This window comes from Scyliorhinus torazame, chromosome 11, assembly GCF_047496885.1.
Source record: "Scyliorhinus torazame isolate Kashiwa2021f chromosome 11, sScyTor2.1, whole genome shotgun sequence".
NCBI lineage: Eukaryota > Metazoa > Chordata > Chondrichthyes > Carcharhiniformes > Scyliorhinidae > Scyliorhinus > Scyliorhinus torazame.
Genome location: NC_092717.1, coordinates 103,070,199 through 103,097,359, shown reverse-complemented (window position 1 = coordinate 103,097,359; position 27,161 = coordinate 103,070,199). Strand labels below are relative to the sequence as shown.

At 52.5% G+C, this 27,161-nt stretch overlaps 1 protein-coding gene across 6 annotated transcripts in view; it reads left to right on the top strand.

Annotated features, from left to right (window-relative positions):
* LOC140385425 (ATP-binding cassette sub-family C member 9-like) overlaps nt 1-27,161 on the top strand; it is a 333,755-nt gene that overhangs the window by 211,044 nt on the left and 95,550 nt on the right. For all 6 annotated transcript variants that reach the window (XM_072467561.1, XM_072467564.1, XM_072467563.1 and 3 more), the window contains 2 exons: nt 11,058-11,119; nt 13,762-13,918. In XM_072467561.1, the coding sequence (XP_072323662.1) occupies nt 11,058-11,119; nt 13,762-13,918 (219 nt within the window). The remainder of the gene's footprint in view (nt 1-11,057; nt 11,120-13,761; nt 13,919-27,161) is intronic.

The following is a 27,161-nucleotide window of genomic DNA, read 5'->3' as shown; positions in this document are numbered from 1 at the left end:
TGTCTAAACTGGTTTCACGGCCGGAGTGTGTCTATTACCACTGGGCTTGTGCAGTGCTTAGTGGGTGGGGATCGGAGCGTTGCCTTGGCCAGAGCCTGGAGGGATGTCCCTGTGCAGGAACTCTCCTCCATTCTTACCCATTCGGTTTCTGGTTCATTTATCCACCCCTTTACCTATTCCACTGTTGCTGCCTAGTGGTAATATTGCAAGTTTGGGAGGGACAGGCCCCCATGCTTCTCATTCTTTCTAGGACACTTTTGGGGATCCTTGGATTCTCTCTCTCTCTCTCCCCCCGCCCCCTCCCTCCCCCAACGTAGAGCTGGCCTTGTTCGTCCGCACGCTTGCCATGGGAGCGCTGTTCAGAAGTTTCATCCAGGCGGTGAACCCTGTTCCAAACCGAAACTGCCCCATTACCTCAAGAGGTACTTCAATTTGACTCTGTCAGAGGCCTTTTCTGCATCCAGGGAGATGATCACCTCAGGCGTTCTGTCCCTGGATGCGGTCAATGGGATCATTATCACAGTCAGTAGGCAGCTGATGTTCGACGTTAGCTGTCTACCCTTAACAAAGCCTGTCAGGTCCTCTGCAACCACCTCTGGTATGCGGTTCTTCAGTCGCCTGGCTAGGATTTTGGCCAGTATTTGCACCTCTAAATGGAGCAGCAAAATGGGTCCGTAAGACCTGCATTTGTTGGGTCTTTGTCCTTTTTGGGTATCAGTGAGATTGAGGCTTGTGCTCGTGTAGGTGGCATGGTGCCCCTCGCCACCAAATCTGAACATCTCTTGCAGGTGCGCCGTCAGTGCCGTTGCGAATTCTTTGTAGAATTCTGCCAGGAATCCAAGAGGTCCCGGCGCCTTTCCCGCCTGTATGGAGTCGATGTGTTGCAAGACCTCTCCCAGTTCTAATGGTGCTTCCAGCACCCATTTCCTATCCTCCTCACAACTGGCATGTCCAATCCAGAACTGCTTCATCCCCAAATATCCTGCGGAGGGCTCGGAGGTGTACAGCCCTCCCATAGAAGGCATTGAATGCGTTGTTGACCTTTTCCGGCTCTGCTGCTAGTTTGTTCCTGCTGCACCTAATCTGTGCTACTTCCCTCGTGGCTGCTTGCTTTGTTAGCTGGTGAACCTACAGGTGGCTGGCTTTGCCTCCATGCTTGCATAGGGTCCCCAGGACCTCGTGGATATGGTGCACAACCTTCCTGATGGAAAGCAGGTCACGGTCCATTTGTAGCTTTTTCCTCTCCGCCAGGAGCTCTACGGTCAGGGCTGTGGAGTATTGCTGCTGGTCTACCTCCAATATGGAGTCGACTAGCTGTTGCCTAGCCACCCGCTCTTCCTTGTCTTTTAATGTTTTGTAGGCAATAATTTCACCCCTGATCACAGCCTTCAGCGTCTCCCAGAGCATGGAGGGCGGGTTCTCCCTTTTCGAGTTGTTAGTAATATACTCGTCTCTGGCCTGTGATGTTTTCTCGCAGAAAGTCTTTTCGGCCAGGAAGGCTGTATCCAACCTCCATGGGGGGCTTGTAGTGTGGAGTGTGGTCAGAGATTACGATCGCGGAAGAAGTCAATCCGGGTGTATGTTTTATGTACCTGGGAGAAGAGGGCAAACTCCTTCTCCTCTGGGTGAGTGAACCTCCATGGGTCCACTGTTCCCATCTGCTCTATGAACGTGCCAAGTTCCTTTGCCATGTTAGAGGTCCTCCATGTTTTGGGGTTCGACCTGTCGGTGGGTCCTGTACACAGTTAAAATCCACCCCCCAAAATCAGTCGGTATGTGTTGATGTCAGAGATTTCTGTCATGGTTGTCTTTATAAATTCCATGTTGTCCCAGTTGGGAGTGTAAATGTTGACCAGGACCACTGGTGCCCTGTCCAGGACGCTGCTGATCGTGACGTACTGGCCCCCTGGATTCGTAACCATCCTCGTCATGGTAAACATCATCCTCTTATTTAACAGTATGGCTACCCCCTAGCTCTTGTCCCATCTCAGGAATGGTAGGTCTGTCCCATCCAGCCATTTCTTACCCGCAGTTGGTGCTTCTCCCTCAGGTGCGTCTCTTGAAGGAAGACTGTCAGCTTTCACACTTTTCAGGTTTTCAAAGACTCTGAATATTTTCACTGGGCCATTGAGTTCCCTGACATTCCAGGTCACAATCCTAATGGGATGGGCGGTTTTTGTCCCCCCCACTTCCTGCAGGATAACCATACTTACCTTGTGGATGCACCCCTGCACTCCGCGGTTTCCCTTTGTTAGGGGGCCATCTAAAATGGCCGCAGTCACCATGAGGCCGGGCCCCTGCGCTCCATGGTTTCCCTTTGTCCAGGGAACATGGCCGCCAACTATGTGTACACCATGTGGGTGAGCCCTGAACTTTGGGATTTCCCTTTGTTCCGGGATCCTCCAAATGGCCGCTTGTTTTCATAGAATTTACAGTGCAGAAGGAGGCCGTTCGGCCCATCGAGTCTGCACCGGCTCTTGGAAAGAGCAACCTACCCAAGGTCCACACCTCCACCCTATCCCCATAACCCAGCAACCCCACCCAACACTATGGGCAATTTTGGACACGAAGGGCAATTTATCATGGCCAATCCACCTAACCTGCACATCTTTGGACTGTGGGAGGAAACCGGAGCACCCGGAGGAAACCCACGCACACATGGGGAGGATGTGCAGACTCCGCACAGACAGTGACCCAAGCCGGAATCGAACCTGGGACCCTGGAGCTGTGAAGCAATTGTGCTATCCACAATGCTACTGTGCTGCCCTTTTTTTTTCTGAAAGAGAGGGAGAGCGAGTGACTTGTTTTCCAAGTCACCACATGAGACCTGTTGGAGCCAGACTAGAGCCTCTACCATCCTTGTCCCTATATTTCCCAGATTATTCTTTTCCCCCTCCCTTGTCTCTTTCTCCCCCTCCTATTATTGTCCCCCCGCCCTACTCCCCCTCCCCCGTTTACCCCCTAGCTGTCCCCCATTGGTGTTGTGTAATTCCCCCCATTACCAGGCGCTCCCTCCTCTGCAGGAGATTTGCCGCACGGGCCCCCCCCCCTTGCTTGTACCTCCTGGCGCTAGCTTTCTCACTAGTGTGGTGGCCCCCTCCTAGGGTCGGTTATGTGCCTACCCTTCACCCGCTATATGGTTTTTGCCTCTTTTCATCTTCACCCACTCCTGTGCTCCGCTAGCCTTGACTCTTCCTTCCCACGTTTTGGTTCCCGTATATGGGGCATCATTCTCCGACCCCCAAGAGGGTCGGAGAATGGCCATTGGCCGCCGTGAATCCCGCCCCCGCCGGTTGCCGAAGTCTCCGAAGGGAGAAAAGTCGGCGGGGCGTTAATGTCGCCGCTGCCGTCGGAGAATGTCACGGGTCTGCGCAAGGCAGCCGATTTTCGGCCTGCCGATATTCTCCCTTCCGGATGGGCCGAAGTCCCTTCGACGTGATGACCGTTCACGTCGACGTAAATTAAACCTCCTTTTCATCGGCGTGACCCTGTGCTCCAGGATCACGCCGACCAGCGTGGAGGTGAGTGACGGCCTGGGGGGTTGGCTCTGGGCAGGCGATGGCGTGGCCGCAGTCTGAATGCGTGAGGAGAGGTGTGTCTCGGGTTGTGTGTGTGTGTGTGCGGCGGGGGGGGGGGTTAGAGTGGGCTGGGCTCCGGGGTAGTGCCGGGAGGGGGATGGGGGGGGGGGGGGATGGGGGGGATGGGGGGTCCGTGCCGGGGAGGGGAATGGGGGGATCCGTGCCGGGGTGGAGGTTGGGGGTGGGTCCGTGCTGGGGGGGGGGGGTCCGTGCCGGGGAGGGGGATGGGGGGTCCGTGCCGGGGTGGAGGTTGGGGTCCGTGCCGGGGTGGAGGTTGGGGGGGTCCGTGCCGGGGTGGAGGTTGGGGGAGGGGGTCCGTGCCGGGGAGGGGGATGGGGGGTCCGTGCCGGGGTGGAGGTTGGGGTCCGTGCCGGGGTGGAGGTTGGGGGGGTGGGGGGTCCGTGCCGGGGTGGAGGTTGGGGGGGGGGTCCGTGCCGGGGAGGGGGATGGGGGGGGTCCGAGCCGGGGAGGGGGATGGGGGGGTCCGTGCCGGGGTGGAGGTTGGGGTCCGTGCCTGGGTGGAGGTTGGGGGGGGGGTCCGTGCCGGGGAGGGGGGTGGGGGGGGGGGTGTCCGTGCCGGGGAGGGGGATGCGAGGGCAAGTGAGTTGGTCCACCTGACCAGGTGCCAGCCTCCAACAGTTGGACCCATGCGGTCCATGCCACCTGGCTGGGGGGAGGAGGGGATATGGGCAATGATGACATGTCGTCGTTCCCCTCCGCCCCCCACCAGGCCGTCATGTTTTCCGATCATCCAGCGATGTTGGCCGCCCTGGCGGCAGCCGCTAATGTCTATGTTGCCCTGAATGAGGAGGAGGAGGAGGAGCGTGCCAGAGAGGCGGCGCAGGCTGCTGCAGAGGGACAGGCGGCAGCCGCCCAGGCTGGAGGGACACCCGACCGACAGGACGAGGAGTGGGAGGAGGACGTCGCGGCCCCACGGCAACGGAGGCACCCGAGGGCGCCCCGTGTGTACCGGCCCCGGCAGTCATACCAGGACCTCACGGACCGGGAATGCAGGAGGAGACTACGGATGAGGCGGGAAAACGTGGCACACATCTGCCACCTGCTGGCACACCTGTCACCGCATGGCACTGGCGGGGGACACCCTCTCCCTGTGTCCGTCAAGGTTACGGTGGCCCTGAACTATTATGCAACGGGGTCATTCCAGGCACCGAGTGGGGACCTGTCCGGCATATCGCAGACATCGGTGCATCCGGGCAGTGACAGTTGCCCTTTATGCCATGGCGCACCGCTACATCCGCTTCCCCGTGGACCGGGCCAGCCAAGATGCCCGGGCCGTGGGCTTCTCTGATGTGACCGGGTTCCCCATGGTCCAGGGCGCGATCGATGGGATGCACGTCGCCGTGCGGCCACCTGCAGATAACAGGGCCGTGTTCACCAATAGGAAGGGGACCTATTCGATGAACATACAGGTGGTCTGCGACCACCGCATGATGATCCTGCACGTCTGCGCCCGTTACCCAGGCAGTGTACACGACTCATACGTGTTGTCGCGGTCATCCATCCCCGGCATGTACGAGGGACGCCATCCCCGGCTGAGGGGCTGGTTGCTGGGCGACAGGGGCTACCCATTGCGATCGTGGCTGATGACGCCTATACGGAGGCCACGTAATGAGGCGGAGAACCACTACAATGATGCCCATGTAGCGACAAGGGGAGTGATAGAGAGGTGCTTTGGCATGCTGAAGATGCGTTTCAGGTGCCTGGACCTCTCTGGGGGCGCCCTCCAGTATCGGTCAGATAGGGTCGGCCGCATCATTGTGGTGTGCTGCGTCCTGCACAACATAGCCCAGCAGAGGGGCGATGTGCCGCAGGCAGAGGAGGGCGGAGTGGAGGAGCAGCAGTAAGAGGCGCAGTCCTCCCCAGATGAGGGGGATGGGGATAATGGTCAGGGCAGACGGGGTAGACACAGGCGGGTGGCTGTCCACCGGCTGGCCCAGCGGGCACGGGACAGACTGATAGCCGCCCGCTTCACTGACTAGATGGGCGTGGGAATCGGGTATTATGGCCACTGACCGCACACCATGGCAACAGCCGACCACCCACACCCCCCCACCCATCCACCCACCCAGCACCCTCACCCCCCTCCCCAACCCCACCCACCCCACCCGCATGCACACCACCCCCCCCATTGCCGATCCACCTGCGGCACAACGGGCTGGGCTCACACAGCTGCAGGTGGACGCGTGTCTATTGCAGGCCATGGAGGATGATGACAACCCGCCCTGCGGTGAGCTCCTGGCTCTACATCGTTGGACTATGTCTGACCCATGGCCACAGTACCACCATCCACCCGGACCATCCCTGCATGCGGCTGTGACACTGCAGCGCACGGTCCCGTCCTCTGCCCGGGGGATGTTGATGGCTGTCCAGGGGGAAGGGGGCAGACTCACCTGGGGCTGAGGTAAGACCACCCCTCACACACACACTTGCGCTCAACGTACATGACACCCCCGCACGCTTTGGACAGAGCACAAAGGCAGCTTCTGTAGGTGTAACATTGACTTTAATAACCAAAGGAATTCATGCACGTGCCCTAGCCCCTAAAACTCATCTGTGCCCTGCACCCGTGCCAACTTACTCAGGGTCTAATTGTTTGGCCTTACGGGCCCTTTGACTACGTCTACGTGGTTCCCCAGACGGTACAGCAGAACTGGAGGTGGACTCCTGTGATCCCTGCCCTCTGACACTGGATCCCTTTGGCGGCCGTTTCCTGGGGCGTCCTGGCCTAGATGGGCCAGGCTGCGGCCCGGGCGACTGGGATGGCGAGCTGCCAGCCTGTCCTGCCCGTTGCCCACCCGATGCACCTGGGACGGAAGGGGGGGGAGTCCGAGGTGTCGCGGTGTACCGGGACATCCCCTACAGGGGGAGCCGGGACGGACCACACCACCTCCTCCTCCCTCGGGGTGCCCGATGGCCCCCAGGCCTCTACATGGGTGGGGGATGCGAACGGACTGGCCATCCGACGCCCCCCCGACATCTGGCGCTGCCAGTCCTGGAGGCCCGTGCTGGTATCGACAGGGGTCTGCATGTTTGCAGCCATGGAGCCCAGGGGGTTGGCAAACCCTGTCTGTGACAGTGCGACGCCGGCTCGCACATGGCCACTGGCGCCGATGCCCTCAGCGATGGCCTGCTGAGACTGGGCCATGGCCTGCTGAGACTGGGCCATGGCCTGCTGAGACTGGGCCATGGCCTGCAGAGACTGGGCTATGGCGTTGAGCGCCTCTGCCATCTGGCGCTGGCACTGGCTCATGGCCTCCTGTGAGAGGGCAGCCATGTCCTGGGCCACAGACGCCGCCTGCACGGAAAGCCCCAGGCCTCGCAAACCGTTCCCCATGTCTGACACCGTTGCACCCATTCCCTCCACCGCGGACGCCACCTGTGCGGTGTCGGCCTGGGTGGCACACATGACCGGGACCACTCCCAGCTCCTGGACGCGGGTGGACTCCTCCACCTGCGACTGCAGCCGCCGCAAGCCGCCCGTCACCCTCTTCGCTCGTCTCCGAGTCGGTGGTTGCATCGGATCTATGTGTGGGTGTGGTAACTCCAGGAACCCGGGATCCATCTGGGCGGCAGGTGTTCGCTTGGGCTGGGCTGCCCTCCGACCGCCCGGCCCCTCTGCTGCTCCTACCTCCACCTGCTGTACCGGGACGGCTGTGTTGTGCGCACCAGTGAGTGTACCAGACGCCTCATCACTAAAGTGCCCAACCGAGGTGAGTGTTTCTGCGATGGTGGAGGGTGTTGCGACAGCAGTGGCGTTGTGTCGTGCTCTTCGTCCCACTCTGAGTCCATGGCACTTTGGGGTGGGGGTTCGTCTCCACCCATCCACTCTGAGTCACTGTCCGGTATTTCGTCTTCCCGGGCAGTGGTGTCCCGGGCAGTGGTGTCCCGGGCAGTGGTGTCCCGGGCAGTGGTGTCCCGGGCAGTGGTGTCCCGGGCAGTGGTGTCCCGGGCAGTGGTGTCCCGGGCAGTGGTGTCCCGGGCAGTGGTGTCCCGGGCAGTGGTGTCCCGGCTCGTCCCTGGGTGGTCGCTCCCGCACGTGACAGGGGTGTCGTCTCCCTGTTGCTCCAGGTCTCTCCGTCTCCCGTGGTGTGCGAGGGGCATCCTGCGGGCATCGCATGCTGGAGGGTCCGGGTCTCTCCGTCTCCCGTGGCCTCCGAGAGGCATCCTGCGGGCGTCGCATGCTGGAGGGTGCGGGTCTCTCCGTCTCCCGTGGTGTGCGAGGGGCATCCTGCGGGCGTCGCATGCTGGAGGGTCCGTGTCTCTCCGTCTCCCGTGGCCTCCGAGGGGCATCCTGCGGGCGGTCTGCATCTGCGGGGATGGGTGCCTGGACGTTTGGTCCTGCGATACACAATGAAAGCATGCATGGTTAGACATCAGGCAGTGATCAGGTGATATGGGGGAGGGGGATATAGGGGAGGGGGGATATGGGGACGGGCTGTCGGTGGCTCACTTGCTACTACGCCCCCGACCTCTGCCTCAGCAACCTCCCAGTCGTCAGGTCCGCCAGCCAGTTCCAGGGCCCTTTCCTCGTGTTCGGTCAGTGGCCTCTCATCAGCGGGGCCTCCTCCAGTCCGGTCGGGTGTTCCGGTCGGGTGGGGGGGAGAAGGGCAGCCTTATGAGCCGTCACGCCGTGCGGCGCGTATGACGCTGCACGGCGTGAACCACTGCGCAAGCGCGGATCCTGTTACGTCGCTGCTAGCCCATTTCGGGCCGGAGACTTTCGACCCATTTTTCCGACGTGACGCAAGTCGGATTTGCGCCGTTTTTTGCGCCGATCGGCGGACTTTCCGCCGATAACGGAGAATTTCGCCCATGGAGTCCCACACAAAGAGGGTCTCAGGCTAATTCAGTCCCTTTGGGTGATCCTCTCACCGCTGTCTTTGCTGCTGTTTTTGCAGCCTGTTTTCCTGGACAAATTTGTCCGTGCCCGCCCTGGAATATGACCCATAGTTTAGCCGGGTACAGCATCCCAAACTTCACTTTGGTCTTGTACAGGGCCACCTTTGCTCTGTTGAACTCCGCCTGGCTCTTGGCCAGGTCTGCCCAATGTCCTGATATATCCTGATCTAGTGCTCTTCCCAGTTGCAGGTCCTTGTTTGCCTGGCCCAGCGCAGGATTCTTTCCCGGTTCTGTATCGGTGCATTTTGGCGATTATCACCCCCAGTTGGTCTCCGGTCTTGGGTTTCGGCCGGAGCAACTCGTGGGCTCTGTCAATTTCTGGCAAGTTGGGGAAGCTGCCCCTTCCCATCAGGTTGCCCAACATCTGGGCCACATAGTCCGCGGGGTCCCTGCCTTTGATCCCCTCCGGCAGGGCCACTATCCTTAAGTTCTGGCGCCGTGAACGGTTCTCATGGTCCACTATTTTCCCTTTCAGACTTCCTCGCGTCGTGACCAACCTCGCTATTTCCATCTCTAGCGTGGCGTTCTGGTCACCCTGATCTGTTGAGGCTTTTTCTAGTTTCTTTATGGTGTCCCTCTGGGCCTCCAGTTGCCTCTCTGCCTTTTCCAGGGTCTCCTGCATGGTAACCAGGGCCTCTTATTATGGGCCAGGGTTTAGAGAACACCAAAGTGTATCATGGAGTTCACCTGACCCACAACTGTTTAATAGATTTTGGTTATGAGGAGCACAAGGGCCCACTTTCCAGGTGTTATGCAACAGAAATCTTAAGTATTTCTAAACAAAACAATGTCTATTCTATGAATCCAGTTAACATTTTATAAACACACAGTAAACATCTTATCAACTACCAACACAAATACCCCCTCCCCAAAGATACAGTACTCTATAGGTAACCCTTAATAACTTTCCTAACAACATCCATAAGCCAAACACCCATTTCTACAAAACAGTAGATTTGAATTCCTTACAGAAAACAGGTAGTACGTTGAAGTTATCAAGTGATCTGGAGACATTCTTTAGAATGCAGAGAGAGAGACACCAAAAATACACCTTTGTTTGAATGCAGCTCCCAACTGAAAACAAAACCAAAAAACTCAGAGCCACAAAGCAGCTTCCAGCTCAAAACGAAAGTAAAAGACAGAATCACAGCCCAGCTCCACCCACACAGTGACATCAGTGCAGCCATTTGATAAAACACATTTTTCTTAAAGACACCCTCACATGTCACTCCACAACCGCCATCTTGACGGTAGCTTGAATGTCGGTTCAAATCTCTTCTCTGAGTTCCCTGAAGAGGAACTTCCTGCATCCACCTTCCAGCAAGGGGGAGCCTCATGTGCGATTTGCCGATCCCTCTCGTTATGGTGTGGTCGGCACTTTGTTACCTCATGGGTTCGCCGTCTCGATTGCTTGTTTCTCCTGGTTTCTGCCGCTTTTTGTCTCTTTATGGCCTCTTGAGCTACTGTTGTCCAGCAACTTCTCGTGTGCTGTTGTTTGATAGGGTGAGGGGATACTTTTTCCCCTGTTTTAGCAGTCTATTCTGAGTAAAAGAGCCTAATTTTGGGTTCTTGGGAGGAGAGCCACCTGAAGTGTAACTGTTCAGCACAGCCCCGTCACTGGAAGTCGGGGGAAACCTTTTCAAGGCTGTGGGCCTATAGCCAAAACCTGAGATTCTCAGAAATTTGATGTGCATCGTGTGATTTCAACTGCAGTGATTTTTGTTTTTGTTTCACTTCAGATTGAGGTGGAATTACATATTACAGTAAATAGCTTTTCATTTGAAATTTCCTGGAGGTTTTTGAGAGGATAACAAAATCAAATTGATGATAGAGTTACATTTCCCTTTTCATTAATTTTACTGTTAGCGATCCCATCTTCAAGTTGCTGACTTGTCACTGATGAATGGCTCTTGAATTGGTCACTTTTGTCCCCTGTTCCAATCAGCCTGGACAATGGGTGTTGGCAAGCTATTTAACCACTGTGGGGGAGAGGGGAGAGATGGGGCAAAACCAGATATTTTCCTCGCCCAAAATCCTTATCCACCAGTAGGATTTGCTAGGTTACAATCAGGAGCAGAACATCGATCTAATTTTACTCTCTCTAACTTGGAAGCACTAAGGCAACAATACCATTCCTCACTCTAAATAGCTATCACAGTAAGATCAGCTAATAAAGAGATAGTCAAATTTGATTCTATCTTCAGCTTTACAGCTAAAGTATACACTGAATAAATGTCCGGAGTGATCAGGGCATCCCTAATAAGTTTAACATTTATTTTTTCACTAACACTCTGTATTAATATTCTGTAGCGGTTGGAAGGTGACCTGGTTCTTTCACACTTTGAAGCTAATGTGAAGAATTGCAGTTCAGCCAGCAATTTACAGGGACTTGCAATTCATGCAATATTGCTTTCACCTCAAATTACTGGCTGATTAGCATATTAGTAATGTTGTGCATCATTCTGAAACCGTTCTATTTCAGCAAAACCTAGCCCTCTGGATTTTAATCTGGTCTGTATTGTGTTATTAAAAGAACTTGTTTTGATTTTTTTTCCCCAGGGTATTAATCTGAGTGGTGGCCAGAAACAGCGGGTTAGTGTCGCAAGGGCTCTGTACTCAAGGTATTGATACATTTTTCCAGTTTGTTGATTGTGATGACAGATTTGTTCACAGAATTATCTGATATTTAATATAAGGAATGATTTCCACACTTGTGCGCTTCCATTGAGAACCAGCACCTGTTTGGAAATTGTGGGCCCACAGTGCCTGATTTCCCATCCACTCATTCCAATGAAAAGCTATTGGAATTGCAATTTCCATGGCAGCGCTCCCTCTGAATGGTGCTCCTGCTTAGGGAATCCTAATTGAAATCCAAGAATGATCTATATTACTGCAGTGTTACAAGTTGTATAAAAAGCTGTATTCTATGATTGTTGTGAAAAATCATTCATATTCTTAATAGAACCCCTTGAAAGTGAGTATCTGTTGATAATTATAACAGTGGAAGCTATTTGGAGATGTTCACTTGGACCACATTACTCACGCAACAGTTTTTTCTCTGTGCCAGTCACCATGCGCACCATCCGTTTTGACATCATGTGTAGCTGGAATCGCAGATTTTTTGCGTTTTAAAAATATTTCTAAGCTCTAGAGAAATCTCCAGGAAATAGCATTTACCTAAAGCATGCTAGTCATCATCTTAAGTGTAAAATAAAATTTCAAATGTACTAAAAATTATTATTTTTCTTAATTTTCACAACGGAGCTGCTCATGAAATGTAAAAATATTTTATGCATAACTTGTTTTGATTTATATAAATCTATGGAACAAGCTAATTTTTGTGAGACAGTGTAGAGTAGAAGATGCTGATTCATCAAGTGCAAATTAGATAACTTCTTTCAAATAATATTTTTGGATACAATATATGAATATTTATGGTTCGACCTATTGTGAGCGTAGCATATTTGGCAGGAATGGGTGACTTTGGACCAACTTTTCCAAAGATATTTAACACTGGGAATTCCTCACCTCGTGTTTTGACCTGTTGCAGACTAATTAATAAAGGTTGATTGCTATTATTGTTTTGTGCGACTGCCAGGATGGTAGAAGACAAATTGGTTTGCTCATCTAGCAATTCTTATAACCATTCAAAGTAATGATAATACTTTTATTTTATTTGTGCCTTTGAAACAAAACACCTTGTAGCAAATAAGGTTAAGGAGATTTATCAAAGGTGTTCAGAAATTGGAAGGATTTTGAAAGAGTAGGATGGGGGAAACTGTTCTCACTGGAAGAAGGGTCAATAACCAGAGAACGCAGATTTAACATAACTGACAAATAAATCAGAACATTTTGTTGCAGAATACACTTCCTGAAATAGTGCTGGGAATAACTTCAAAAATAAATTGGATCTATATTGGAAAATTAAACATTTGCAAGGCAGTGAGTAAAGAAAAGAGGCATGGGACTAATGTATAATTTCCAATAAACGTTTACAGGCTCAGTGGGCCAAATGGCCTCCTCCTGTACCATATAATTCTACTATTCTATGGACTTGCATTTTAAAATGCAATGACTAGTATGAAGGCTATTAGAAAAGATGTTATTGAAATAGGAATTCTTAGACATGCAGTATTATTTCACAATATTGTTATTCACATTATGCAACAATTAAATATAATGAGTCGGTCGTTGTGTTCTTCCTTTGTAGAACTCCATACTATTATATCGTCAACATACAAACAAACTCCTTGAATACCTTTCACAATGTGCTCCATTGCCCTATGAAAGATTTCAGATAATAATCTTCATTAGTGTCATAAGTAGGCTTCCATTAACACTGCAATGAAGTTATTGTGAAAAGCCCCTAGTCACCACATTCCGGCATCTGTTCAGGTACACGGAGGGAGAATTCAGAATGTCCAAATTACCTAACAGACGTGCTGTTAGGTAATTTGGACCTTAATAGAATAACACATGGCTATAAAATAAAGAAGAATTGAACTGATTCCACACACTTCAAAAGGGAATGTTTGTATTTTCTTAGTATTCAATTCCACATGAAGTGTAATTTTCTCTGAAGCATTAATCTGGAATAAAATACAAAGTGCTGGATATACACAGCAGGTCAGTAATGAAAAGAAAAAGTAGCATTTTGTAACATCAGAATGGGAGGAGCAAGACTCTTTACAAAATTCAAGTAAAGAAAAATGGCGGGGTACAAGAACAACATGCAAAAATGAAGATTGGACAGTAGTCTGTGATTCTTTTGCAAATCTTGAAAAAAGGTAAAATACATTGCATACAAAGATGCATTTTGCTTTCCGTCGTTCAATTTCCTATTCTGCTCATGGCGATTGTGTCCTTCATGGACATGATAGAGGGTTTGATGAGAGATTTTATTTTACTGGCTAATACATGGGAATACAAAACTGGATGAGTATTTTCCACCGATTATCGACCTGTGAAATATCTTGAAAAACGTTGTCCTCTGTAAGTACTATTTTAATGTTTTCCTTTGGCATCACGATAATGAACGATATAATCATTTGCAAACAATACTTTGCCAAGAATGTTCAAAATTTCCTTTTAAAATTTCAGCACACTTTTTGAGCAATTTGTGCCATTCCAAGGATGAAATGGTCAAAGTTGTATTATCATCTTTTTTATTGAAACTTGAATTACGTTGGAAAGCTTTGGAATTCTATGACTGGATGCCTGGAAGAGACTCACACTGAATTATTCTACCTTTAATCTAATTTAGGTGCTCTGTTGTAATACTGGATGATCCTTTATCAGCCCTGGATGTACATGTTGGAAGTCATGTCTTCCACCAAGGGATCATGGGGATGTTAAAGAAGGAAAACAGAACTGCTGTCTTTGTAACACACAAACTAGAATATGCTGAGGAAGCTGACTATGTAAGTAAGATATTTTGATTCAATAATCTTTAAGACATCAGAATACTTTCTAAATGACTTCTGTGATTCCTATGGGTAGCACATATGGGGCGAAATTCTCCCCAAACGGCGCGATGTGCGCTGACTGGCGCCCAAAACGGCGCCAATCAGACGGGCATCGCGCCGCCCCAAAGGTGCGGAATGCTCCGCATCTTTGGGGGCCGAGCCCCAACATTGAGGGGCGAGGCCGGCGCCGGAGGGATTTCCGCCCCGCCAGCTGGCGGAAACGACCTTTGTTGCCCCGCCAGCTGGCGCGGAAATGACATCCCCGGGCGGCAAATGCGCGGGAGCGTCAGCGGCCGCTGACAGTTTCCCGCGCATGCGCAGTGGGGAGAGTCTCTTCCGCCTCCGCCATGGTGGAGACCGTGGCGGAGGCGGAAGGGAAAGAGTGCCCCCACGGCACAGGCCCGCCCGCGGATCGGTGGGCCCCGATCGCGGGCCAGGCTACCGTGGGGGCACCCCCCGGGGTCAGATCGCCCCGCGCCCCCCCCCCAGGACCCCGGAGTCCGCCCACGCCGCCTTGTCCCGCCGTTAAATACCTACTTTAATTTACACCGGCGGGACAGGCAATTTCTCGGTGGGACTTCGGCCCATCTGGGCCGGAAAATCGAGCGGGGGGGCACGCCAACCGGCGCGGCCAGATTCCCGCCCCCGCCCAATCTCCGATACCGGAGACTTCGGCAACCGGCGGGGGCGGGATTCACGGCGCCCAACGGCCATTCTCCGACCCGCTGGGGGGTCGGAGAATGACGCCCATGGTATTTTTGTGAGAAACCTTCAGTCAATAAATTTTACTGGTGCTGTGGTGTATCAGCAGCCTGTTCTTTCATCTCCCTGTTTTTTTAAAGTACTCTAGTACCAGAGGCTATTCCTTAGCTAAGAGTTAGAATGAGTAACCGGCTTCCAGCCCTCTGCTCTTTCTGGAGTTATTTCCAAGTGAATGTAAGGAGTATTTCTGATTAAATGACTCACCTTCCTCTCTCCTTTACCATTTCTCCCTGTACCTAATCTCTGCTCAACAAAGGAACATGAGGACTTCCGGGTGCGGCAATGACCAGCTGAGTCGCACGTTTCGGCAGCTCCCGGTGAAACGGACTTTTGGGCTCTTGATAGGAGCCCCAAAGGCAATTTTGACGGCTAAAAACACTGTGCGGTAAACCAGAAGGGAATCCCCCCTGGATACGGATGAAAAAAGGAGGAGAAAGTGGCCGGATTGCAGTGGATCCTTTAGAACAGCGGCAAGGAAGGCAAGCAAAAACCAAGATGACGTCGGAAGGTGGCAGTTTAACATGGGGCCCTGAACAACAAGAGTTCTTGAAATGCTGTGTGGAAGAGCTCAAAAAGGAAATGAAGAAAGAGCTGTTGGCCCCGATACTACAGGCAATCGAAGGGCTAAAGGAGGAACAAAAGACCCAGGAGCGGGAGCTTCGGGTCGTGAAGGCAAAGGCAGCCGAGAATGAGGACGACATACAGGGCCTGGTGGTGAAGACGGAGACGCATGAGGCACATCAGAAACGATGTGTGGAAAGGTTGGAGGCACTGGAGAACAACGCAAGGAGGAACAACCTGAGGATTCTTGGTCTTCCTGAAGGTGCGGAGGGAGCGGACGTCGGGGCATATGTGAGCACGATGCTGCACTCGTTAACGGGAGCGGAGGCCCCGGCGGGTCCGTTGGAGGTGGAGGGAGCATACCGAGTGATGGCGCGAGGACCGAGAGCAGGAGAAATTCCCAGAGCCATAGTGGTGAGATTCCTCCGTTTTAAGGATAGAGAAATGGTCCTTAGATGGGCAAAGAAAACTCGGAGCAGTAAATGGGAGAACGCGGTGATCCGCGTTTATCAAGACTGGAGTGCGGAGGTGGCGAGAAGGAGGGCGAGCTTTAATCGGGCCAAGGCGGTGCTTCATAAAAAGAAGATAAAATTTGGAATGCTGCAACCGGCAAGACTGTGGGTCACATATCGAGGGAGGCACCGCTACTTTGAGACGGCGGATGAAGCGTGGACTTTTATTGTGGAAAAAAAACTGGAATGAGCGGGTTATTAAAAAGAACGTTTGAACAAAGTGGTGGGGCGAATGTGGGGGGCTAAGAGGGGGGTTAAAAAGGGGGGAAAGAGGAGTTTTATGTACTATTCCTGCGATGTGGTAACTTTACTCTCTTCCACAGGTGTTGATGGGGGGGAGGAGGGGAGGTGGAGGAGATGGGGCGTTGGCCATTGGGGGCGGGGCCAAGGGAGAAGCGCGGGCTTGGTTCCCGCGCTATGATAATCATGGCGGGAATAGAGAAGCAGGAAGGAGGGGGCGTCACACGGTGCGAGCCGAGGTCACGGGGGGAAGCCGAGGTCGGCCAAAGTTTGCTGACCTCTGGGAGCAACATGGGGGGAGTAATTACGCTAGCGGGGGATCTAGCGGGGGGGGTAGGAGGGGGGAATTACTGGGTTGCTGCTGCTGGGGAGAGGGGGGAGCTGGTATGGGAGGGGATGGGCGGGGGGGCACTGCCTGGGGGAGATACAGCTGCGTGGGAACCGGGTGAGGAGCTGGAAAAAGGGGATGGCTAATCGACAAGGGGGGGGGGGGGTAGGAAGCACCCCAACCCGGCTGATCACGTGGAACGTGAGAGGGCTGAACGGGCCGATAAAGAGGGCACGGGTACTCGCACACCTTAAGAAACTTAAGGCAGATGTGGTTATGTTACAGGAAACGCACCTGAAACTGATAGACCAGGTTAGGCTACGCAAAGGATGGGTGGGGCAGGTGTTCCATTCGGGGCTAGATGCGAAAAACAGGGGGGTGGCTATATTAGTGGGGAAGCGGGTAATGTTCGAGGCAAAGACTATAGTGGCGGATAACGGGGGCAGATACGTGATGGTGAGTGGCAAACTACAGGGGGAGACGGTGGTTTTGGTAAACGTATATGCCCCGAACTGGGATGATGCCAATTTTATGAGGCGGATGCTAGGACGCATTCCGGACCTAGAGCTGGGAAAGCTGATAATGGGGGGAGATTTTAATACGGTGTTGGAACCAGGGCTGGATAGGTCGAAGTCCAGGACTGGAAGGAGGCCGGCAGCAGCCAAGGTACTTCAAGATTTTATGGAGCAGATGGGAGGTGTAGGCCCGTGGAGATTTAGCAGACCTAGGAGTAAGGAGTTCTCGTTTTTCTCCTATGTCCATAAAGTCTACTCGCGAATAGACTTTTTTGTGCTGGGAACGGCGTTGATCCCGAAGGTGAGGGGAACGGAGTATACGGCTATAGCCATTTCGGATCACGCTCCACACTGGGTAGACTTGGAGATAGGGGAGGAAACAGGAGGGCGCCCACCCTGGAGAATGGACATGGGACTAATGGCAGATGAGGGGGTGTGTCTAAGGGTGAGGGGGTGCATGGAAAAGTACTTGGAACTCAATGATAATGGGGAGGTCCAGGTGGGAGTGGTCTGGGAGGCGTTGAAGGCGGTGGTTAGAGGGGAGCTGATATCAATAAGGGCACATAAAGGGAAGCAGGAGAGTAAAGAACGGGAGCGGTTGCTGCAAGAACTTTTGAGGGTGGACAGACAATATGCGGAAGCACCGGAGGAGGGACTGTACAGGGAAAGGCAAAGGCGACATGTAGAATTTGACTTGCTGACTACGGGCACTGCAGAGGCACAATGGAGGAAGGCACAGGGTGTACAGTACGAATATGGGGAGAAGGCGAGCAGGTTGCTGGCACACCAATTGAGGAAAAGGGGAGCAGCGAGGGAAATAGGGGGAGTGAGGGATGAGGAAGGAGAGATGGAGCGGAGAGAGTGAATGGAGTGTTCAAGACATTTTATAAAAAATTATATGAAGCGCAACCCCCGGATGGGAGGGAGAGAATGATGGGCCTTTTGGATCGGCTGGAATTTCCCAAGGTGGAAGAGCAGGAAAGGGTGGGACTGGGAGCACAGATCGAGGTAGAAGAAGTGGTGAAAGGAATTAGGAGCATGCAGGCGAGAAAGGCCCCGGGACCGGATGGATTCCCAGTCAAATTCTATAGAAAATATGTGGACTTGCTCGCCCCGGTATTGACGAGGACCTTTAATGAGGCAAAGGAAAGGGGACAACTGCCCCCGACTGTGTCTGAAGCAACGATATCGCTTCTCTTAAAGAAGGAAAAGGACCCGCTACAATGCGGGTCCTATAGACCTATTTCCCTCCTAAATGTAGATGCCAAGATCCTGGCCAAGGTAATGGCAATGAGAATAGAGGAATGTGTCCCGGGGGTGGTCCACGAGGACCAAACTGGGTTTGTGAAGGGGAGACAGCTGAACACTAATATACGGAGGCTGTTGGGGGTAATGATGATGGCCCCACCAGAGGGGGAAACGGAGATAGTAGTGGCGATGGATGCCGAGAAAGCATTTGGTAGAGTGGAGTGGGATTATTTGTGGGAGGTGTTGAGGAGATTTGGTTTTGGAGAGGGGTATGTTAGATGGGTGCAGCTGTTGTATAGGGCCCCGATGGCGAGCGTGGTCACGAATGGACGGGGATCTGCATATTTTCGGCTCCATAGAGGGACAAGGCAGGGATGCCCTCTGTCCCCATTATTGTTTGCACTGGCGATTGAGCCCCTGGCGATAGCGTTGAGGGGCTCCAAGAAGTGGAGGGGAGTACTTAGAGGAGGAGAAGAACACCGGGTATCTTTGTATGCGGACGATTTGCTACTATACGTGGCAGACCCGGCGGAGGGGATGCCAGAAATAATGCGGATACTTGGGGAGTTTGGGGATTTTTCAGGGTATAAATTGAACATGGGGAAAAGTGAGTTGTTTGTGGTGCATCCAGGGGAGCAGAGTAGAGAAATAGAGGACCTACCGTTGAGGAAGGTAACAAGGGACTTTCGTTACCTGGGGATCCAGATAGCCAAGAATTGGGGCACATTGCATAGGTTAAATTTAACGCGGTTGGTGGAACAAATGGAGGAGGATTTCAAGAGATGGGATATGGTATCCCTGTCACTGGCAGGGAGGGTGCAGGCGGTTAAGATGGTGGTCCTCCCGAGATTCCTCTTTGTGTTTCAGTGCCTCCCGGTGGTGATCACGAAGGCTTTTTTTAAAAGGATTGAAAAGAGCATCATGGGTTTTGTGTGGGCCGGGAAGACCCCGAGAGTGAGGAAGGGATTCTTACAGCGTAGCAGGGATAGGGGGGGGGCTGGCACTACCGAGCCTAAGTGAGTATTATTGGGCCGCTAATATTTCAATGGTAAGTGGATGGGAGAGGAGGAGGGAGCGGTGTGGAAGAGATTAGAGAGGGCGTCCTGTAGGGGGACTAGCCTACAGGCTCTGGTGACAGCCCCATTGCCGTTCTCACCGAGGAACTACACCACAAGCCCGGTGGTGGTGGCTACACTGAAGATTTGGGGACAGTGGAGACGGCATAGGGGAAAGACTGGAGCCTTGGGGGGGTCCCCGATAAGAAACAACCATAGGTTTGCCCCGGGGGGAATGGATGGGGGATATGGAATGTGGTAAAGAGCAGGAATAACGCAACTGAAAGATCTGTTTGTGGATGGGAAGTTCGCGAGTCTGGGAGCGCTGATCGAGAAATATGGGTTGCCCCAAGGGAATGCATTCAGGTATATGCAACTGAGGGCTTTTGCGAGGCAACAGGTGAGGGAATTCCCGCAGCTCCCGACACAAGAGGTGCAGGACAGAGTGATCTCAAAGACATGGGTGGGGGATGGTAAGGTGTCAGATATATATAGGGAAATGAGGGACGAAGGGGAGACTATGGTAGAAGAACTGAAAGGGAAATGGGAAGAAGAGCTGGGGGAGGAGATCGAGGAGGGGCTGTGGGCAGATGCCCTAAGCAGGGTAAACTCGTCGTCCTCGTGTGCCAGGCTAAGCCTGATTCAGTTTAAGGTATTACACAGGGCGCATATGACTGGAGCACGGCTCAGTAAATTTTTTGGGGTGGAGGATAGGTGTGCGAGGTGCTCGAGAAGCCCAGCGAATCATACCTATATGTTTTGGTCATGCCCGGCACTACAGGGGTTTTGGATGGGGGTGACAAAGGTGCTTTCAAAAGTAGTGGGGGTCCGGGTCGAACCAAGCTGGGGGTTGGCTATATTTGGAGTTGCACAAGAGCCGGGAGTGCAGGAGGCGAGAGAGGCTGATGTTTTGGCCTTTGCGTCCCTAATAGCCCGGCGCAGGATATTGTTAATGTGGAAAGAAGCCAAGCCCCCGGGGGTGGAGACCTGGATAAATGACATGGCAGGGTTTATAAAGCTAGAGCGGATTAAGTTCGTTCTAAGGGGGTCGGCTCAAGGGTTCACCAGGCGGTGGCAACCGTTCGTCGAATACCTCGCAGAAAGATAGATGGAATGGAAAAAAGAAGGCAGCAGCAGCAGCCTAGGATCGAGGGGGGTGGGGGGGAGAGGAGGAACCAGAAGGACTCTCAGGGTTGTTAATATATACTGTATAATATGTATAGGTCGTTGCGACAGATAATTATATATTGGACTGTTAAATTATATTTTTGGAGAGTGTTACTTGTGATAAGGCAGTTGCCAATTAGGGTTAGTTTTCATTTTTGTTATTTATTATTTATTCATTTTTTGTTTATAAAATAGGTCATTGTTATTTGTGTTGTTATAATATTGTGTAAAGGATGCACAATGTACTGTGTTGGTTGACCAAAAATTTTCAATAAAATATTTGTAAAAAAAAACAAAGGAACATGAGTAGGCCATTCAGCCCCTCTAACCTGCTCCACCAACTGATCTAGCATCAATTGCTGTTTGTGGAAGAGAGTTCTAAACCTCTATCACCCTTTGTCTGGAGAAGAGCTTCCTAACATTTTTTCTGAATGGAAGCACTTTATTGAAGATCATGATTTCCTATCCTCCTGCTTCACAGCATATTGCTTTAAAATATAGGTTTGCTTCTGTGATCATAAAATTAATATTAATATGAGCATAATTCCAAAACTCATCGCACATTAAAGGAAAGAGCAACCATGTGGCTGGGTGAGCATTCCTAAAACAAATATCTCTCCAATTTTCCTTTAACCACATTTAAAACCTTCAGTGTTTACCTTCCAAATCCCAAGTCGATTTCATTCCTAAATTGCCCTCCATTTTCTCTTCCCTTTGCAGAAAATGACTCCATCTTTTCAGATATTCTTCTTTATTTCAAGAAACCCAAACTCTCTCTCCTCTTGGCTCATTCCTCTTCCTAATTTTATTTGCTACTCTTTTTAAAAAATATATATTTTATTAAAGCTTTCAAACACAATTTTTCCACCTTACAAATCAACATAAAAGATAACACAATAACTAATAAGTAACATTATTTCAATAAAATAGTGAACTAGCAAAGTAACAAAAAATAGTGCCCCCCCCCCCCCCCCCCCCCCAGGCTGCTGCTGCTGACTATTTTCCCTTAACATTCCACGAGATAGTCAAGGAACGGTTGCCACCGCCTGGAGAACCCCTGAACCGATCCTCTCAACGCAAACTTGATCGGTTCCAGTTTTATGAACCCTGCCATATCGTTTATCCAGGCCTCCACGCCGTGGGGTTTTGCTTCCTTCCACATCAGTAAGATCCTTCGCCGGGCTACCAGGGACGCAAAGGCCAGAATATCGGCCTCTTTCGCCTCCTGCACTCCCGGCTCCTCCGCTACCCGAAATATAGCTAACCCCCAGCCTGTCTTGACCCGGACCTTCACCACCATTGAAATCACTCTTGCCACTCCCCTCCACTACTCATCCAGTGCCGGACACGACCAAAACATATGTGTGTGCTTCGCCGGGCTTCCCGAGCACCACCCGCACCTGTCCTCCACTCCGAAGAACCTGCTCAGCCTTGCTCCCGTCATGTGTGCTCTGTGTAGAACCTTGAACTGCATCAGGCTAAGCCTGGCACACGAGGAAGAGGAATTTACCCTACTTAGGGCATCAGCCCACAGACCCTCACCCAGCTCTTCGTCCTATTTTCCTTTCAGTTCCTCTGCCAGCGCCTCCCCCTCGTCTCTCATCTCCTGATATATTTTGGACACTTTGCCCTCCCCGACCCATACCCCCGAAATCACTCTATCCTGGATCCCCTGTGTCGGGAGCAGCGGAAATTCCTTCACCTGTTGCCTCGTAAACGCCCTCACTTGCATGTATCTAAAGATATTCCCTGGGGGCAACTCATACTTTCCCTCCAGCGCTCCCAGGCTCGCAAACTCCCCGTCAATAAACAAGTCTCTCAATCTCCTAATTCCTGCCCGATGCCAGCTCTGGAACCTTCCGTCCATCCTTCCTGGGACAAACCTATGGTTGTTCCTGATCGGGGCCCACACCGTGGCACCCGTCACACTCCTATGTCGCCTCCATTGCCCCCAGATCCTTAAGGTTGCCGCCACCACTGGGTTCGTGGTGTACCTTTTCGGGGAGAGCGGTAGCGGCGCCGTCACCAGCACCTTTAGGCTCGTTCCTTTACAGGACGCCATCTCCAGCCTCTTCCACGCCGCCCCCTCTCCCTCCCCCATCCACTTTCGAACCATTGCCACATTGGCGGCCCATTAATAGTCGTCCAGATTCGGCAACGCCAGTCCTTCTCTGTTCCTGCTGCGCTGCAGGAACCCCCTCCTTACCCTCGGGGTCTTCCCTGCCCACACGAAACTCATAACACTCCTATCTATTTTCTTAAAAAAGGCCTTAGTGATCAAAATGGGGAGACATTGAAACACAAAAAGAAACCTTGGGAGGACCATCATCTTGACCGTCTGCACTCTGCCCGCCAGTGATAGCGGCAGCATATCCCACCTCTTGTAATCCTCCTCCATCTGCTCCACCAACCGCGTCAGATTGAGTTTGTGTAAAGTTCCCCAGCTCCTGGCTACCTGAATCCCCAAATATCGAAAGCTCCTTTCCGCTCTCCTTAACGGCAGGCCATCTATCCCTCTTCCCTGATCCCCGGGGTGTACTACGAAAAGCTCACTCTTCCCCATATTAAGCCTATATCCCGAAAAATCTCCAAACTCCCTCAATATCTGCATAACCTCTGTCATCCCCTCCACAGGATCCGCCACATACAGCAGTAGGTCATCTGCGTAGAGCGACACTCGGTGTTCCTCTCCCCCTCTAACCACCCCCTCCATTTCCTAGAGTCTCTCAACGCTATGGCCAGTGGTTCAATTGCCAGCGCGAACAGTAATGGGGACAGGGGGCACCCCTGCCTGTTCCCCTATGTAACCAAAAATACTCCGATCTCTGCCGATTTGTGACTACACTTGCCACTGGGGCCCCATAGAGGAGTTTGACCCAACTGACAAACCCCTCCCCGAACCCAAACCTCCTCAACACCTCCCATAAATACTCCCACTCTACCCTATCAAATGCCTTCTCTGCATCCATCGCTGCCACTATCTCTGCCTCCCCCTCCGCTGGGGGCATCATTATCACCCCCAACAGCTGTCGCACGTTGACATTCAATTGTCTCCCCTTTACAAACCCTGTCTGATCTTCGTGCACCACCCCCGGGACACAATCCTCGATCCTCGTCGCTAGCACTTTTGTCAGCAACTTGGCGTCTACATTCAGGAGTGAGATCGGCCTATATGACCCGCATTGCAGCGGATTTTTATCTCGCTTCAGGATTAATGATATCGTCGCCTCCGACATTGTCGGGTGTAGAGTCCCCCCTTCTCTGGCCTCGTTAAAGGTTCTCGCCAGCAGCGGGGCCAACAAGTCCATATATTTCCTATAAAATTCCACCGGGAACCCGTCTGGTCCCGGGGCCTTCACTGCCTGCAGGTTCCCCAGCCCTTTAGTCACCTCGTCCACCCCGATTGGCGCCCCCAGACCTGCCACCTCCTGCTCCTCCACCTTTGGGAACCTTAGTTGGTCCAAAAACTGTTGCATCCCCTCTTTTCCCTCCGGGGGTTGGGACCTATATAGCCTCTCATAAAAGGCCTTAACACCCCATTTACCTTCCCTGCACTCCGCACCGTAGTTCCCGTTTCATCCCTAACTCCCCCTATTTCCCTCGCCGCTATCCTCTTACGCAGCTGGTGGGCCAGCAGTCGGCTCGCCTTTTCCCCATATTCTTATCTCATCCCCTGTGCCTTCCTCCACTGTGCCTCTGCCTTCCCTGTGGTCAACAGGTCAAACACCATCTGAAGTCTTCACATCTCTCTATATAGTCCTTCGTCCGGGGCCTCCGCAGATCTTTTATCCACACTCAAAATCTCCCCCACTATTCTCTCCCTTTCTTTACCCTCTTTTTTCTCCTTGTAAGCCCTAATGGAGATCAACTCTTCCCTAACCACCGCCTTCAGCGTTTCCCATACTACCCCCACCTGGACCTCACCATCATCATTGGCCTCCAGGTACCTCTCAATACATCCCCGCACCCTTCCACAGACCCCCTCATCCGCCAATAGTCCCACATCCAGTCGCCAGAGTGGGCGCTGTTCCCTCTCCTCTCCTAGTTCCAGATCCACCCAGTGCGGGGCGTGGTCTGAAACGGCTTTGGCCGAATATTCCGTTCCTGCCACCCTCAAAATCAGTGCCCTGCTCAAAACAAAGAAATCTATCCGGGAGTATACCTTATGAACATGGGAGAAAAAGGAAAACTCTTTGGCCAATGGCCTAGCAAATCTCCACGGATCCACTTCCCCCATTTGCTCCATAAACCCGCTGAACGCCTTGGCCGCTGCCGGCCTTCTTCCGGTCCTGGATCTAGACCGATCTAACCCTGGATCCAGCACAGTATTGAAATCCGCCCCCCATTACCAGGCTTCCTACCTCCAGGTTCGGTATGCGTCCCATCATCCGCTTCATAAATCCCGCATCATCCCAGTTCGGGGCATATACGTTTACCAGCACGACCACCTTTCCCTGCAATCAATCACCATCACATATCTACCACCTTTGTCCACCACTATATTCCTAGCCTCGAACGACACCCATTTCCCCACCAATATCGCCACCCCTCTATTTTTTGCGTCCAACCCTGAGTGGAACACCTGTCCCACCCATCCTTTCCTTAACCTAACCTGATCCGCCACCTTCAGATGCGTCTCCTGAAGCATGACCACGTCTGCCTTCAGTCCTTTTAAGTGCGCGAACATTCGGGCCCTCTTAATCGGCCCATTTAGGCCTCTCACATTCCACGTGATCAGCCGGATTGGGGGGCCGCCCCCCTGCCGGATTGGGCCTCTCCCCCCCCCCCCCCTCCCCCGTCCCCCAGGCGGCGCATTCCCGTCCCAACCACCTCTTCCCTTGCCAGCTCCCTCTCGCTCCCAGCAGCAGCAACCCAGTTGACCCCCCCCCCCGCTAGATCCCCATCTAGCATGGTTACTCCCCCAATAATGCTTCTGAAAGTCACCTGACTCCAACTGACCCCGGCTTCCCCTGCTCTCTCCTTGACCCCCCCTGTGTGTGGAACTCTCATCCTCCTTGCGCTTATCTTCCCGCCATCATCTCCCTAGCGTGGGAAAAAACCCGTGCTTTCCTGGATCAGCCCCGCCCCCTATGGCGCAGCTCCCCCATTCCCCATCCCCCACTCTGTCCCTTTTTCCACCGGCCCACATTTCTCAGTGTCCTCCCGTCAAGAAGAGAAAAAAACCCATCTATCGTCCCGATATTGTGAACCTCCCATTCCCCAATTTACATTCCTGTACATCAACATCGTCATCTCCCCCACAGCATCAGTCCCTCAGTTCTGGTCCAATTTCTCTTTTTGGATGAAGGTCCATGCCTCGTCCGACGTTTCAAAGTAGTAGTGTCTATCTTGGTACGTGACCCACAATCGCGCCGGCTGCAGCATCCCAAACTTTACTTTCTTCTTGTGAAGCGCCGCCTTGGCCCATTTAAAACTCGCTCTCCTCGCCACCTCCGCGCTCCAGTCCTGATACACTCGTATCACCGCATTCTCCCACCTGCTACTCCATACCTTCTTAGCCCAGCTCAAAACAGCCTCTCTGTCGGTGAAGCGGTGAAATCTCACCACTATCGCCCTTGGTGGTTCTCCAGCCTTTGGTCTCCTCGCAAGGACCCCGTGAGCCCCTTCCACCTCCAGGGGCCTGAGGGGGCCTCAGCTCCCGTTAGCGAATGGAGCATTGTATTCACATAAGCCCCAACGTCAGCTCCTTCCACTCCCTCGGGGAGATCCAGAATCCGGAGGTTCTTTCTCCTCGAGCTGTTCTCCAGGGCTGCGAGCCTTTCGATACACCTCTTATGTAGCGCCTCGTGCGTCTCCATTTTTACCGCTAGGCCCAGAATCTCATCCTCGTCCTCAGCTGCCTTCGCCTTCACCCCACGGAGCTCTATCGCCTGGGCCTTTTGCGTTTCTTTTAGCCCTTCGATTGCCAATAACATCGGCGCCTGCACCTCCTTTAATTCCTCCACACACCGTCGATGGAATTCCTGCTGGTCGGGGCCCCATGTCGCCTGGGCTCCATCCGTCGCCATCTTGCTTCTTCCTTCTCTTCTCTGCCGCTGCTCCAAAGGATCCTTCGCAATCTGGCCACTACCACCGATCTTTTCCATACACACCACGGGGGACTCCTTACTTCGTCACCCCACACTGGATTTGGTCCAAACAAATTTCAGTTGGGGCTCCCAAAAAGAGCCCAAAAGTCCGTTAAAACGGCAGCTGCCGAAACGTGCGGCTTAGCAGTGCATCGCCGCAACCGGAAGCTTTATTTGCTACTCTTGATAAAAATCATAGAAACATAAAAAATAGGAGCAGGAGTAGGCCATTCAACCCTTCGAGCCTGCACCGCCATTCATTATGATCGTAGCTGATCATCCAACACAGTAACCTGTTGCCGCTTCCTGCCTCACTATCCTTTGATCCCCTTCATCCCAAGAGCTATAATCTAACTCCTTCTTGAAAACATAGAGTACTTTTGCCTCAACTGCTTTCTGTGGTAGCAAATTCCACAGGATCACCACTATGAGTGAAGAAATTTCTCCTCACCTCAGTACTAAATGGTTTACTCCATATCCTTAGACTATGATCTCTGGTTCTGGACTCCCCTGCCATTTTGCAACATCCTTCCTACATATACCCTGTCTAGTCCTGATAGAATTTTATAGGTTTCTATGAGATTCCCCCCTCATTCTTCTTAACTCCAGCGAATATAATCCTAACATACTCAATCTCTCCTCATATGTACATCCTCCATATCAAGAATCAGCCTGGTAAACCGTTGTTGCACACAATATTCCAGATGTGGTCTCTCCAAGG